Source organism: Cannabis sativa, chromosome 5 (assembly GCF_029168945.1).
Source record: "Cannabis sativa cultivar Pink pepper isolate KNU-18-1 chromosome 5, ASM2916894v1, whole genome shotgun sequence".
Classification (NCBI taxonomy): Eukaryota; Viridiplantae; Streptophyta; class Magnoliopsida; order Rosales; family Cannabaceae; genus Cannabis; species Cannabis sativa.
In genome coordinates, this window is record NC_083605.1 from 11,984,781 (window position 1) to 11,998,601 (window position 13,821).

Consider the following 13,821-nt stretch of genomic DNA (forward strand, 5'->3'; position numbering starts at 1 on the left):
TCCAAAAGTTAGGCTCCTCTTGGTAGAGCTACAGTGACCTGTAAGATCTTGGCAGGCACATGACCTGCCAGGTCCTGGTAGGAGCATGGCTGGCCAGACCTCAACTTGCAGACCTTTGCCGACTAGACCATATCCTACAGTGTATGGGCGGCCAGGATTGGCCTGGAAGGAGTTTATGTACAACCTGATACATGGACAACAAGTTACCTACAAATTAGGCCCTTAACAACCTAACAAACTGATGAAAACTATCTACTTTCTAGGGGAAATTTAGTCTTTTGTATTTAATCAATTTATATGTAAATATCTAAGGGCTTAAGTTGTAAATTAGGGTTTAGGCTTTCCTATATAAAGGCCTTAACTCTAACATAGAAAACCTAAGTCTAATTCTAGCCTGCAAATCACTCCAAGTCTAAAACCCTAATCTCTTCTCTTCTCTTCTCTCTCTCTCACTTGTACACGCCTAAGGGGCTCTTCTCACTTCATCTCTCACATGCCACTAAGGCAATACCTCTCTCAATAGAGATTTTCCTACTTGATCCATGTTTTGTAACCTTATAGAGAGTTATATCATATCACACCTATAATGATCTTAATAATATTATCTCTTGGTATGAATACAACCATAATAGGAGTTGGTCATTACCCGCTAACTAAGGGGGCTGGACCTCTATAAAAATCCTTGTCTTATTTACTTTATCGTTCTTGTTATGTAACACGTGACAAACATCAGGTTTATACGACTCCACTGTCGGTTGATCACTTTTTCAGGTCAACAATACTAAATAAGTATATTTTTTGTATTGAAAAATTTGATAGATTTTTATTTTTGTCTAAATAATTTATTTTTTTTAGTTTTGTCATCACATATTTTTATTTTTATTTGATAAATTTATATTTTTCATTTTTATACTGACATACTTTAATATTTATTCCATAAAATTTTTATTTTTGATTTCTATTCTACATATTTATTTTTAATCCAATAAATTTTTTTTTCTACAATAAAACTAATATATATTAATTTAAGAAAAGCTTTCTACCTTTAAAATTTGTAACTGCTCCGCCACTTCTTGGTACATTTCTTATGCACACTCTACTCTATGCCACTCTTACTATATGTTAATCTTTTTTAATTTATTAATATTAATTAAGTTCCATTAAAGTTATATTTTTTAATTGGTTCACATGTTTCTTAATGTATGGTATTACTACTCCAGCGCAATAGAGTTATCTTGAGCTCATAGAGTTGTGGAGATGGGGTGGGTGGGTGGAGATTTTGGGATTTCTCAAAAGGACATAGAATCATTGTCTTGTATCCTTCTTCATTTTGAACCCATTTAAAAGGCTGAGTGTAGGTTTTATTGTCAAAATTTTGTAGCTACATTGTTTTGTCCGTTTTCAGCTTACTTTTGATTGGTGATAAGATTCTTTCCATTTTTTTCTTGTGGATTTGGGATGGCTCGATGATTGTAGTTTTATTATTTTTTTTCTATTTAGGTTCTTTACAATAATTGTGTGTTTGCAACATGTGTCCTTGTGACGTTGACTTTGTCTCATTTTTGTGGGTTTTACTTTATTTTTTTTATTGTAGATTTTAAGCTTTTTGCTCTGTTTGTAATCATCATGGTTTTTTATTGAATTGGATATGATGTATTAGAATTTTATTTTTGCACCGTTTTAAAACAAAATTCTAATAACTCCAATTCAATTCAATAATTTAACATTTAGCTTATTCAAATAAACTAATAAATATACCTTTAATTTAAATAAAAATATTCACAAATCTATAAACTTAAATCTAAAATAAAATAAAAAATAACTCTAAAAATTTCAAAAAACTAAAATTAATAAATAAATAAATATTTAAAGAATTTTTTAGAAAAGAAAATACATAAATACATAAATATTATGTAAATATATATAAATACATACGACAGAGTTTGGTGCCCCGATCGTGGCTTGGTGGTGGTATGGAGGCGCTGGTGGCTCAGTGGTGGTCCAGAGCCCAAGACATAATGATGACCCCACAATCTCTCTTGTTTTTAGGGCTTATCGAGGGAGGGGGATGATGGGGTGGGTTTCTCGCTCATTGGGCTTACCAATGGAGGAGGAGGGAGACACATGGTGAGTGAGAGGTGGATTTCTCACTCGTGGAGGCCTCGGCTAGGTCGCCGTTGGGTCAAATCTCTGGAGAAGAGAAAAGAGAGTGAGAAGTGGTGGGTGTGGTGGTTGTCCTCGGAAAAGAGAGATGCGAGTGAGAGGTGCGTCACTAGCTTTGATTCGACAAGAGAGCTTCGTCGACGGAGAGAGAGAGAGAGAGAGAGAGAGAGAGAGAGAGAGAGAGAGAGAGAGAGAGAGAGAGAGAGAGAGAGAGAGAGAGAGAGAGAGAGAGAGAGAGAGAGAGAGAGAGAGAGAGAGAGAGAGAGAGAGAGAGAGAGAGAGTTTGTCAAATCTGTGTTTTGATCTGTGTTTTGGGTTTGGGGATATTTAAATATCCCATATACTAGCTGACAGTTTTGCAGCGTCACTATTGATATAGCCTTCAGTTTTAAAGTGTTAACTATTTTGTTCACTACAAAAAAATTTACTTTTAGTCACAATAAAATTTGTGACTGAAAGTGAAAAAGTTGTGACTAATTATAAATTATCATTCCTATATTGTGACTAAAAGGTCCGTAGCTAAAAGTATTAGTTACAAAAATTACAATTTGTTGTGACTAAATGTAGTTTTAGTGACAATACTTGTTGTGACTAAAATTAAATTAGTGACAAGTTATATCTAAATACTATACTTTAGTCACAAATAATATTTTGTTGTGACTAAAAGTCACACTCAGTCACAAAAAAATTATGTTGTGACTAAACAGTTGTCACTAAAAGTAGCAGTTTTGTAGTGGTTGCTAAGTGTGCAAAACGAAAGACAATTAATTTGAAACACAATGTTTTAGTTATTAATTAAGTGACTGTTGTTTAGGGGTGGGCATCATCCAATCCAATCCAATTGAACCGAACTGATCCAATCCAATCTAATTACAAAAAGTTGGATATCCAATTACAATTGGATTGGATTGGATGCTAAAAGTTGGATTCTAATTGGATTGGATCGGTTATTGGATGTCAATCTCAAAATCCAATTAAAAACTGATCTAATCTAATTACATTTATATATATTAAAAAAATTATTTATATAATAAAAAATATTGAAAAATATAATAAATATTTATTATATTTTTATTAGATTTTTTTGTATGTTGAATTTATAACACTTGATTGTTTAGTGTATTTATTTTCATGATGTTTCGTTCTATTTTATTACTTAGAAATGTTATTGTTTTAATTATTTAAAATTTTTAGCTACAATACACTTGTAAGAACAGTATATTTATGTTGTGAAAAACAGTACCTCAGCAAGAACAAATGTAGAACAGTAAGATCAATGAAAAACCAAAATGACAAGTGCAGAGTTATGCAGTAAAGATTAAACCAGAAAACTTGAGCAATAAAACATAAAGAACACAATGTATTTTACGAGGTTCGAGCAAGATGACTTGCCTACATCCTCGGCCAGAAATAGCCACAACTATGGCTTATGAGAATTTATTGATTGAGCTTCAAAGGAAGGATTACAACTGATACAGATTTACATACACAATGAAGCAATGCTTCTGTAAATTCTATCTCTAATGGTGATGATCAAAGGAACAAAGTCACACCAGTTTTGGGCACTCAAAACATCTCTCAATCAAACTGAATTCTCTCTCTTTCTCACTGTATAATTCTTCTCCAAGATTTTTTAATGTAGCAGTGTGAAGGAATAGCCTCTTAAATACTGATGTTGCATCAGTGGTTCACAAGGCCCGAACACTAACTGAATTAACTAATAGTTAGTTAAGTTAGTTAAGTTCAGTAAGGGCAAAGGTGTCATTTGATATTTGGACAATTATTTCAACAATTATCCACCTTGGACATATATCAAATGATTAGAGGCATAGAGATGAGTTGCAGCTATTCTGGACTTGAGCAATCTCAGGCAGTGAGAATGCTAAGCAAATTCAGACAAAGTCTGAATTTTGCTTGAGGAACATACTTGGTTAGCATGTCAGCAGGGTTTTCTTTAGTTCCAATCTTCTTAATCTGTATTTCTTTCCTTGTAATCACTTCTCTAATAAAATGTAGCTTGATATCTATATGTTTGGACCTTTCATGGTACATGGGATTCTTCATTAAGTGAATAGCACTTTGATTATCACAATGGACAGTGATGTCTTCTCCTTTGAAACCAAGTTCTTCAGTGAATCCTCTTAACCAGATTGCCTCTTTAATGGCTTCAGTGGCAGCCATATACTCTGCTTCTGTGGTGGATAATGCAACTACCTTCTGTAGATTCGATTTCCAGCTAATACATCCACCAAACACTGTAAATGCATAACCAGTGATAGACCTTCTGGTGTCAATACTCCCTGCATAGTCTGAATCAACATACCCTGCAATTTCAGTTTCAAATTTTCCATTGTCTCTGTACAGCAATCCAACATTAGAAGTTCCATTTAGGTACCTTAGAATCCACTTCACAGCCTCCCAATGTGTCTTGCCTGGATCAGATATAAATCTGCTTACCATGCTCAATGCATAGGCCAAGTCAGGTCTGGTACAGACCATACAGTACATTAAGCTTCCAACACAGGAAGCATAGGGTACATTGTCCATGTACAGTCTGTCTTCTTCATTAGCTGGTGCTTGATTTTGAGCAAGTTTGAAGTGTGAGGCAAGAGGTGTAGTGACTGTCTTGGCCTCACTCATGCAAAACTTGTCAATAATTTTCTGAATGTATCCTTCTTGAGATAAGAAAACGAACTGTGTCTTTGTCTCTTGATATCTATCCCGAGTATTCTTTTGGCTTCACCTAGGTTCTTCATTTCGAATTCAGAGCTGAGTTGTTCTTTTAGTAAGTCAATGGCCTTTCTATCTTTTCCAATTATCAAGATGTCATCCACATAGAGCAGAAGCCATATAGGAGTCTTGTTGTAGTAGACACAGGGGTCATATTCACTTCTTGTGAATTCTATTTGCAGCATGAATTCATGGAATCTAAGATTCCATTGTCTTGGTGCTTGCTTCAGGCCATATAGGGACTTTTGTAGTAAACAAACTTGATCAGTTTCCACATTCTTAAATCCCTCAGGCTCTTCCATGTAGATTTTCTCTTCTAAACTTCCATGTAGGAATGCTGTCTTTACATCCATTTGATCCATTTCAAGATCAAACATAGCAACCTTAGCCATCATGATTCTAATGGAAGTTTGTTTTACCACAGGAGAGAAAATGTCATTATAGTCAATTCCTTCTCTCTGATTGAACCCCTTTGCAACTAACCTTGCTTTGTATCTGATTTCTTCACCAGGTAACCCTTCTTTGTGTCTGAATATCCATTTGCAGCCTATTACCCTCTGTCCTTTAGGTCTAGGTATTCTAATCCATGTTTTGTTTCTTTCTAGTGATCCCATTTCATCATTAATGGCACCAAGCCATTTCTTTCTATTCTTTCCAGTGACAGCTTCTGTATAGGTGGTAGGTTCACTGTTTTCGATTTCTTCAGCTGCTGCAAGTGCAAAAGCAATGCAGTCAGCATATCCAAATCTTTCTGGTGGCCTTACTTCTCTTCTTGCCCTATCTCTGACCAGTTGATACTCTTGAAGCTCAGAAGATGATTGTTCTTCCCTCAATTCTTCTTCAGTACTGTGTCTTCTTTGTGTTGTAGATGTATCCACCTGATCTACAACTTCTGTATTCTCCTGGTCTGTCTGAAGTTCAATACTTTGCTGTTCATGGTTGCTCTTTGTATTGGCAAATTTCATTGCCATTTCATGTTCCTTAAACACCACATCTATGCTAATGAAACACTTATTGTATCCATCTTCTAGGCACCACAGTTTATAACCCTTGACACCATCAGGGTAACCCAAGAACAAACATTTGATGGCTCTAGGTTCTAGTTTGTCTTGTTTGATATGAGCAAATGCAGTGCAGCCAAAAACCTTAAGATGATCATATCTAGGCACTTCACCTGTCCAAAACTCTTGAGGAGTTTTGAACCTTAGTGCTGTTGAAGGGCATCTATTAATGAGGTAGCATGCTGTTTGCAGTGCCTCTCCCCAAAATTTCTTGTCTAAACCAGCACCTTTTAGCATACATCTCACTCTCTCAAGCAATGTCCTATTCATTCTCTCAGCAATCCCATTTTGTTGTGGTGTTTTCACAACAGTTTTGTGTCTAGCAATACCATTGTCTTGACAAAACTTTGTGAACTGATCTGAGCAATATTCCAACCCATTATCTGTCCTTAGTTTCTTAATCTTCCTTCCTGTCTGGTTTTCAGTTAGTTTCTTCCAGTTGACAAATGTCTGAAAAGCTTCATCCTTAGTTTTGAGTAGAAAAACCCAAACTCTTCTAGTGTAGTCATCAATGATGCTCATGAAATAGCTGGCACCTCCAATTGTCTTGGTTCTTGAAGCACCCCAGAGATCAGAGTGCACATAATCCAGCTTGTCCTTGGTTGTGTGTATTCCTGGAGTGAATTTCACTCTGCTGCATTTACCATACACACACTCTTCACAGAATCCTAGTTCCTTGTCAAGTTTGCCTTTGAGAATTCCCTGTTTCTCCAATTCATAGAGACCTCTCTCACTAACATGGCCAAGTCTCATGTGCCATAACCTTGTGTTGTCTCTATCACAGCTCTTGACCACCAGATTCGAATTTCCCACAACTGTCTTTCCTTGTAGATAGTAAATTCCATTTTTAATGTCTCCCTTCATTACTATTCTAGTACCCTTCATTACTTTCATTGAACCATCTATCTTTACAGTGCAGCCCTTAGATACAAGTTCACTAATTGAAAGTAAATTTCTCTTTAATTCAGGGACATACCTGACTTCTTGTATGAGCTTGATCTGACCATCATTCATCTTGATCAGTACACTTCCCATCCCTGAGATCTTACAGGCTTTGTTGTCTCCTAGTAGAACTGAACCACCTTCAATCTTCTTGAAATCACTTAACAGTTCCTTCCTTGGTGTCATGTGAAATGAACATCCTGAGTCAAGAATCCATTCACAACCAGATTCTTGACTTGTCACAACTAGAGCTTCGCGTACTCATAGCCATCAAAAACAATCCCTGCAGCTCCTCTTTCTTGTCCCTTTTCTCTCTCTAGTTTTGCCTTGAGTGCCCTACATTCATCTCTGAAATGTCCTTCCTTCTTGCAGTAATAGCACTGCTTTCCTTGTTTAGATTTTGCTTTGGATTTGAATCCTGAACTGTGTCCTCTGTTTTGATTGTTCTTGTGATTAGTTTTGTTTTGTCCACTTCTGAAATCTCTTGAGTTACTTCTGGTTTTCACAAACAAACTATCTGCTATGCTATCAATCCTTTCATCATTTCTTTTCTGGATTTCCTTCGAGTTGAGTGCAGCCTTGACCTCTGTCATGGTCAATGTTTCTTTGCCATAAAGAATCGTGTCAACAAAGTGTTCATAGGTTTTAGGCAGTGAACTGAGCAACAAGATTCCCTGATCTTCATCTTCTATTTTCACTCCAATGTTGCTAAGGTCTAGGATGATTCGATTAAACTCATCAAGGTGTTTTCTGAGTTCTTTTGAGTCTTCCATCTTGAGTGTGTACAGTTTCTTTTTCAGGTATAGTTTGTTGGCAAGTGACTTCTTCAGGTATATTGATGCCAGCTTTTCCCATAATCCCAGAGCTGTTTCTTCATTGGATACCTCTCTCAACACTTCATCTCCCAAACTCAGCAAGATTGCACTATGAGCCTTTGTTTCAATTTCTTTAATCTTCTTCTTGTCATCTCCCAATTCCTTCAATTCTTCTTTGTCAATGGCTTGATACACTCCTTGATGAACCAGAAAAGCTTTCATCTTTATTCTCCACAGCCTAAAGTCATTGGCTCCATTGAATTTATCTACTTCAAAACGTGCGGAAGCCATAGATTATTTTCTTGAATCAGTTCTTGCAGCAAGAAACCTGAGCTCTGATGCCAATTGTTGTGAAAAACAGTACCTCAGCAAGAACAAATGTAGAACAGTAAGATCAATGAAAAACCAAAATGACAAGTGCAGAGTTATGCAGTAAAGATTAAACCAGAAAACTTGAGCAATAAATCATAAAGAACACAATGTACAATGTATTTTACGAGGTTCGAGCTAACTAAGTATCACTTTTTTTTTTACGTATTTTTTTTTATATTTTTAAGCTAATATTGAAATTTAGGTGTGTAATTGAATATCCAATTAAAAAACCGATCAAATCCAATTAGTAATTGGATTGGATTGGATTTTGAGGTCTAATTGAATTGGATTGGATTTTGAGGTCTAATTGGATTGGATCGGATGATGATTTTCTAAATCCAATTACTAATTGGATTGGATCGGATGAGGAAAAAAAAGTTGGATTGAATCGGATGCCCACCCTATTGTTCATTGACAACAATACATAGCAACTTTTTAAAACCAACAAAAAAGTCAACTATAGGCGTCGGTTTTTAACAAACAGACCATTTTAATAGCATCGGTCTTCAAAAAATACTGATATTTTGACTGGCAAAAATTCCCTATTTTGTAGTAGTATTATCACCTTGTGACAAATTTCTGCGGTTTCTTCCTGCCTTACCGATTGGCATTTGTACCCGTGAATGCAAGTAAACTTGGGTTCCACACTAATAATGATGATCCTAGAAAGAGAATATATTTTCACAAGTGATGTGAGGGCTTAATAATAAGTACAAATAACATAGAGAGCTCAGAAGTGGCCATGTCAGGATTCGCCGCATGCTTGACTGTCTCAATACGCCAATATAAATCTCCATTGCCTTTGCCTATAACTCTTACAAGCTCTTCTTAAATGCCAATCTTGTCTATTTATTGTGTAAGCTTTAACTTTAGGACACTATCACCACATCCACACGGTTAAACCATTCTTTATTATTTGTTTATTTCTTTAGGAGAGGAGCAAGTATGAAGTATTGTCTTTGAAATTGGATGAATTAGCCCTTTAGTACATAAACTTAAAGAAACTTTCAAACAAAAGAAAGAATAACTTGCATCGCTAAAGTTTCTTTCTCCAAGTCCTTTTTTGCCACTTTGCCCTTTGAAAGCTCTTTCCTTGTGGTTTCAACCCCAGATAAATTTGAGGCCAATTGTAACAAGAGATCTCATTAATTTCAAAATTGTATACACATAACAAAGTATACACATATTAATATATGGTGAAGGTAACAATAGTAGGAAGAGTGAAAGAGGGGTTACCTCTTGCACAAGGACCAAGGTATGTAAATAAGGAAGAGAATAAGAGCTTCTTATTTTACAAGCAACAAGGAGAATTAATACTCAAAGAAATATCTAGAGGATCTTTGCCACATTCCAAGATGACCATCCGAATTGATCATCAATATTGCTTCAAGTACTTTTTTTTCTTCTTTAATTAATTTGCATTAAATCTTCTATGTTTTAAGTTTCATTATAGTTCCTCTTCTATTTTTATAAGACACGAAACTACATTTTACATTTATCTAATTTATATGACCCTTCAAGTTTATCCATATACTTTTATGCATAATTGATCATAGTCATGATAATCCTAAAGAAGATAGCTTTATAAATAGGAAGAGAAGTAATGGTCTTTGTGTGTGTTTTTTTTTTATATTTTTACAAATATTAAGCTACTTGGTTGAGAATGAAATTGCTATCATTACCTTGTCCGATTCCTCATATCCAAGAAAGTTAGCTTTTCACTATCTTCAAGATTTGCAAAAAGAGTTTCAGAAGTTCGATTCTAATCTCATTGAGAAAATTACAAGGCCTTATAGCTTTATTGGATTTGGTAAACTCTTTAATTATATTCCAAGTGTTTATAAGCTCTCAAAAAATTAAAAGCACATATATTAACTATATCTATGTCTTTACTAGCTATCCCAAATGTTTGTTTGTTTGAACAATTAATGCAAGGTTTTGCAGATAGTGTCATTGTGAATATTAGAAAGCAATACATTGATACAAGAACACAAGCCAACCTATCCAAGCTTAATGCTAATAGAAAACAAGAGTTAGATATTGTTACAGAAAATTTGACAGAAATCTTAGAAAGAAGGAGAAATTCAGGTGCATATTAACACATGAATCTTAAAACTAAATTAATCTTCTATCTCCATTAATAATGATAATTAAACTTACACATAATACTTATTGATAGAGTTACATGAAATAAAATCATCACCACTATCAACTCCTAGAGCTGTCTCCTCAATATGGGGCTCATCACAACTTGAGGTAAATTTTATGGCCTTGGATATAATGATGTATATGTTAAAATTAATATTGTTCTGCCTAATTTAATTTAAATTAATTTTGCTTAAATAGGTGATTGCACTGAAATGGACTCCTATTACGATCGTACTTGTTGTTTTGGTTGTCGTTTCCTGGGCTGGATTGATCATAACAGACAGCATTTTAATTTCCAGTTCTTACTAGCATATGTTTTTTTTTTCTAGGAAAATATATCAAAATACAAATTCTGTATTTTATATTGTTAATAATACTTATTTGCTGCCTTAATTTATAAAATTTCTGTATTTAAATTATCTTTTTATAAACTAGGCCATAGCCGCACGAATTTGGTTGTTTTTTTACTATAATAATAAAAAAATTAATTATTTATTAACAGGGTTTTTTTTTTATTTATTTTAACACTTTAAAACAATTTTTTTTTTTTTTTGCATTTTTACGAAATTCTATATAGAGACTCCTATTGCAACTAGCACTGCAACCTAAATCGCAACAAAAAATCATATAGCAACCCACATAAAAACTACCGGAGAGACCACTTTAGAAATCTAAACCATAAATTTGAAAAAAAAAAAAAGTTATAAAAACAGTATATACTACAACCTAAATTAGTTGGAAAAGTGATTAACGCCACCTATATAGAAACCCCTATATAGCTGGCGTTTGGTAACACTTTTTAATCAGTTTTCTGTTTTTAAAATTGAAAAAGTGAAAATATTTTCAAAAACATGTTCTATAAAATTGTTTTCACTTTTCATTTTTTTAATTGAGAATCATAATTGGATCGGATCGGATGTTGGATGAGACATCCGATCCAATGGATAACCGATCCAATCCAATCCAATATCATCAAATGTCCATCCAATCATATTTAATATTTATAATTTTATATATTTAATTATTTTATTTGATATTTAATATATTATTTTATTATCTATGTTAGATTATTAGGTTTTAAATTATGTTTTTTCATATATATATATATATTTTAATGAAATTAGCCTAAATAGTGGTTAAAATTGATTGGATTCATCCATGGGATCCATTGGATGGATCCAATCTAATCTAATAAAAAACTAGTTAAAACATCCAATGGATGGAACCGATCCAATCCAATACATCCATTGGATCGGATCGGATGACTCAATTCAATTGGATTGAATCGGATGGAAAAATCCAATATCCAATAAATAATTGGATTGGATTGGATGGGTCCAAATCCATTGGATGTGATCCAATGAACACCCTTACCTGGCACTGAATCCGCCTTCTGACCCGAACCCGAATCCGACCCTAGACCTAGATCCAACTTAAATAAAATCAAAAATAAAAAATAAAAATAAACTTTACAGAACACACTTTTATTTTCTATATTTAAAATTGAAAAACAAAAGTGGTTAGAGAACGCATTTTTATTTTTCAAAAGCGAAATTTTTAAAAATAAAAATTTTACTTTCATTTTGTAATTAAAAAATTAGAAAGCAAAATTGTTAACACTGAATAAATAAAAATGTAAAATTATACTTTTCTTTTTTATATAATATTGAAATTGCCTCACCCAATTGATAATTTTATTTATTAAAAAAAACAAAACTCTATAAAATAAAAGAATTTTTTTTAAATCTATTTACCTTATTAATATATTATAATAAATATTTTTTAAAAGAAACAAGATATTTCTAAATTTGTTGTGAATTCATATGTCTTAGAGAATTATTATTTCCTTGGGTTATTAATTCGAGATCTACTAACCATGTTTATGTTCTTCTTATTTCAGCTCCAGTTGCTTATACTTGGATTGTTATCTTAGCGAGTTGAGACAGATAGTTAGACAGAAGGGTGGAGATATTCCAAGTTGAAGATGAAGCTCGTTTTTTTCTTTAATTAATGAAATAATTGTTTTATTTATCGAGCAATTTAGTTTTCTTTTTTTTTAGTATGAAAATTTTATTTCCTATTTCATATTATTACAGACAATTCATTGTTATATTTTTGAGAGTATTAATATAATATTTTTATCTTTAAAATAATTTCATTATGAGTTTCTTTTATGAAATTGGGCTTTATATTCTATAACTTGTATGTCAATACCAATTATATGCATATATATCATGTTTTTTTTATATATATTTTGTATTTATTAATGATACAAAATCTATGGTATAGTAATCTCTGCAATAAGATAATACCACATCAACACTTAAATTTTATCATCAATATTTATGAATAATTGTCAATTCTTAAACAGTTTTTAAGATTTTGTTTTATAAAAGATCTTGTGATCTGATAGGAGCAGAAGAAGTTATTGATATATTCAATTCAAAGATCTTTTATATTGACTCTAGACTATATTAAAAACACCACAGAATCTCTATAACACATACGAGTGGAAGAAGTTATTGATACATGTAGTTCAAAAAACTTTTACATTGAACTTCAAATTATATTCATAACACCACAGAATCTCTATGTCACACATATTTTGATTAGACATAAATGTTGTCCTCAAAAGTGAGTGTTTTAATATTTATACTTGCAAGTGCACGAATCGTTTCGGAATATAATGTTCATGTACGTGCAAGGTCGAACCCATGGGAGTTGACTAACATCAAAAGAAACTATTTCAAACAAAATAAGAATATTCTAACCTAGCTCCAAATATTTGATGGGATTGCAAAATAAAATAAAAGACAAGTAACTAAAATACTTAAGATTAAAGATGAGTGAGTATGAAAATAATTTTCAAATAAGATGTGTAAAATAAGATTATTAAGATATTAGAATCCACAAAATGCAAGTTCAATAATATTTATAAGTATATTGATTCCTAAGTTTTAGATATAGTTGAAATAAATCTCACCATATTTTCCAAAATATATTTTTCATTAAAGTACAAGTTATTTTCAAAAAGGTAGGATTTTTCTTCACTTATAAAATGTATAATTTCTAAGCATTAAATGTGTTACAATTTAATGAAACTACACAAAATCAAAGAAACTATGTTTAGGCAAAATATAACACTTATATTCTAAGAATTAGATGTAAACAATTTAATGAAAGACATTTAATCAAAGAGTATTATATTTTTGCATAATGAAGAACTAAGTGGAAATATGCTTTAACAATAAAAAATACATGATATTGAAGATGAAAAAGACATATTTTTGATGGAAAAATCCATGAACTTTATAGCACAAATGGGAAATCAACATACAAACATAAACACTATCTAGTTACATTTTGCTTCATCATCATCTTAATAATCTTGAAAAAAGATTAGAAGCTCATAACTAGATAAAAATTACAAAAGATAAACATACTTGACATGCTCTTCAAAGTGTAAAAATGGTAGAAAGAAAATGGTAAAAATGAAGAGTGTGGAATGGAGAAGTGTTTTGGGTTGAAGAGGTGTTTAGGGGGTGAAGAGATGTGTTTTGAAATGGTCTTCCAACACCATATTTATAGGC

General features: G+C 32.6%; 2 protein-coding genes across 2 annotated transcripts; one reads left to right on the forward strand and one right to left on the reverse strand.

Moving 5' to 3' along the window:
• Positions 1-4,029: 4,029 nt before the first annotated feature.
• On the reverse strand, positions 4,030-4,803 carry LOC133038162 (secreted RxLR effector protein 161-like). The gene has a single exon (XM_061116221.1). The coding sequence runs from the start codon at positions 4,801-4,803 to the stop codon at positions 4,030-4,032; it is 774 nt and encodes a 257-aa protein (XP_060972204.1).
• A 3,934-nt stretch (positions 4,804-8,737) lies between these two features.
• LOC115717580 (25.3 kDa vesicle transport protein SEC22-1) lies at positions 8,738-10,882 on the forward strand. Its single transcript, XM_061116711.1, has 5 exons — positions 8,738-9,473; positions 9,733-9,893; positions 10,028-10,171; positions 10,263-10,339; positions 10,430-10,882. The coding sequence occupies exons 1-5, from the start codon at positions 9,277-9,279 to the stop codon at positions 10,538-10,540; spliced, it is 690 nt and encodes a 229-aa protein (XP_060972694.1). The 5' UTR covers positions 8,738-9,276; the 3' UTR covers positions 10,541-10,882.
• The last annotated feature ends 2,939 nt before the right edge of the window (positions 10,883-13,821 follow it).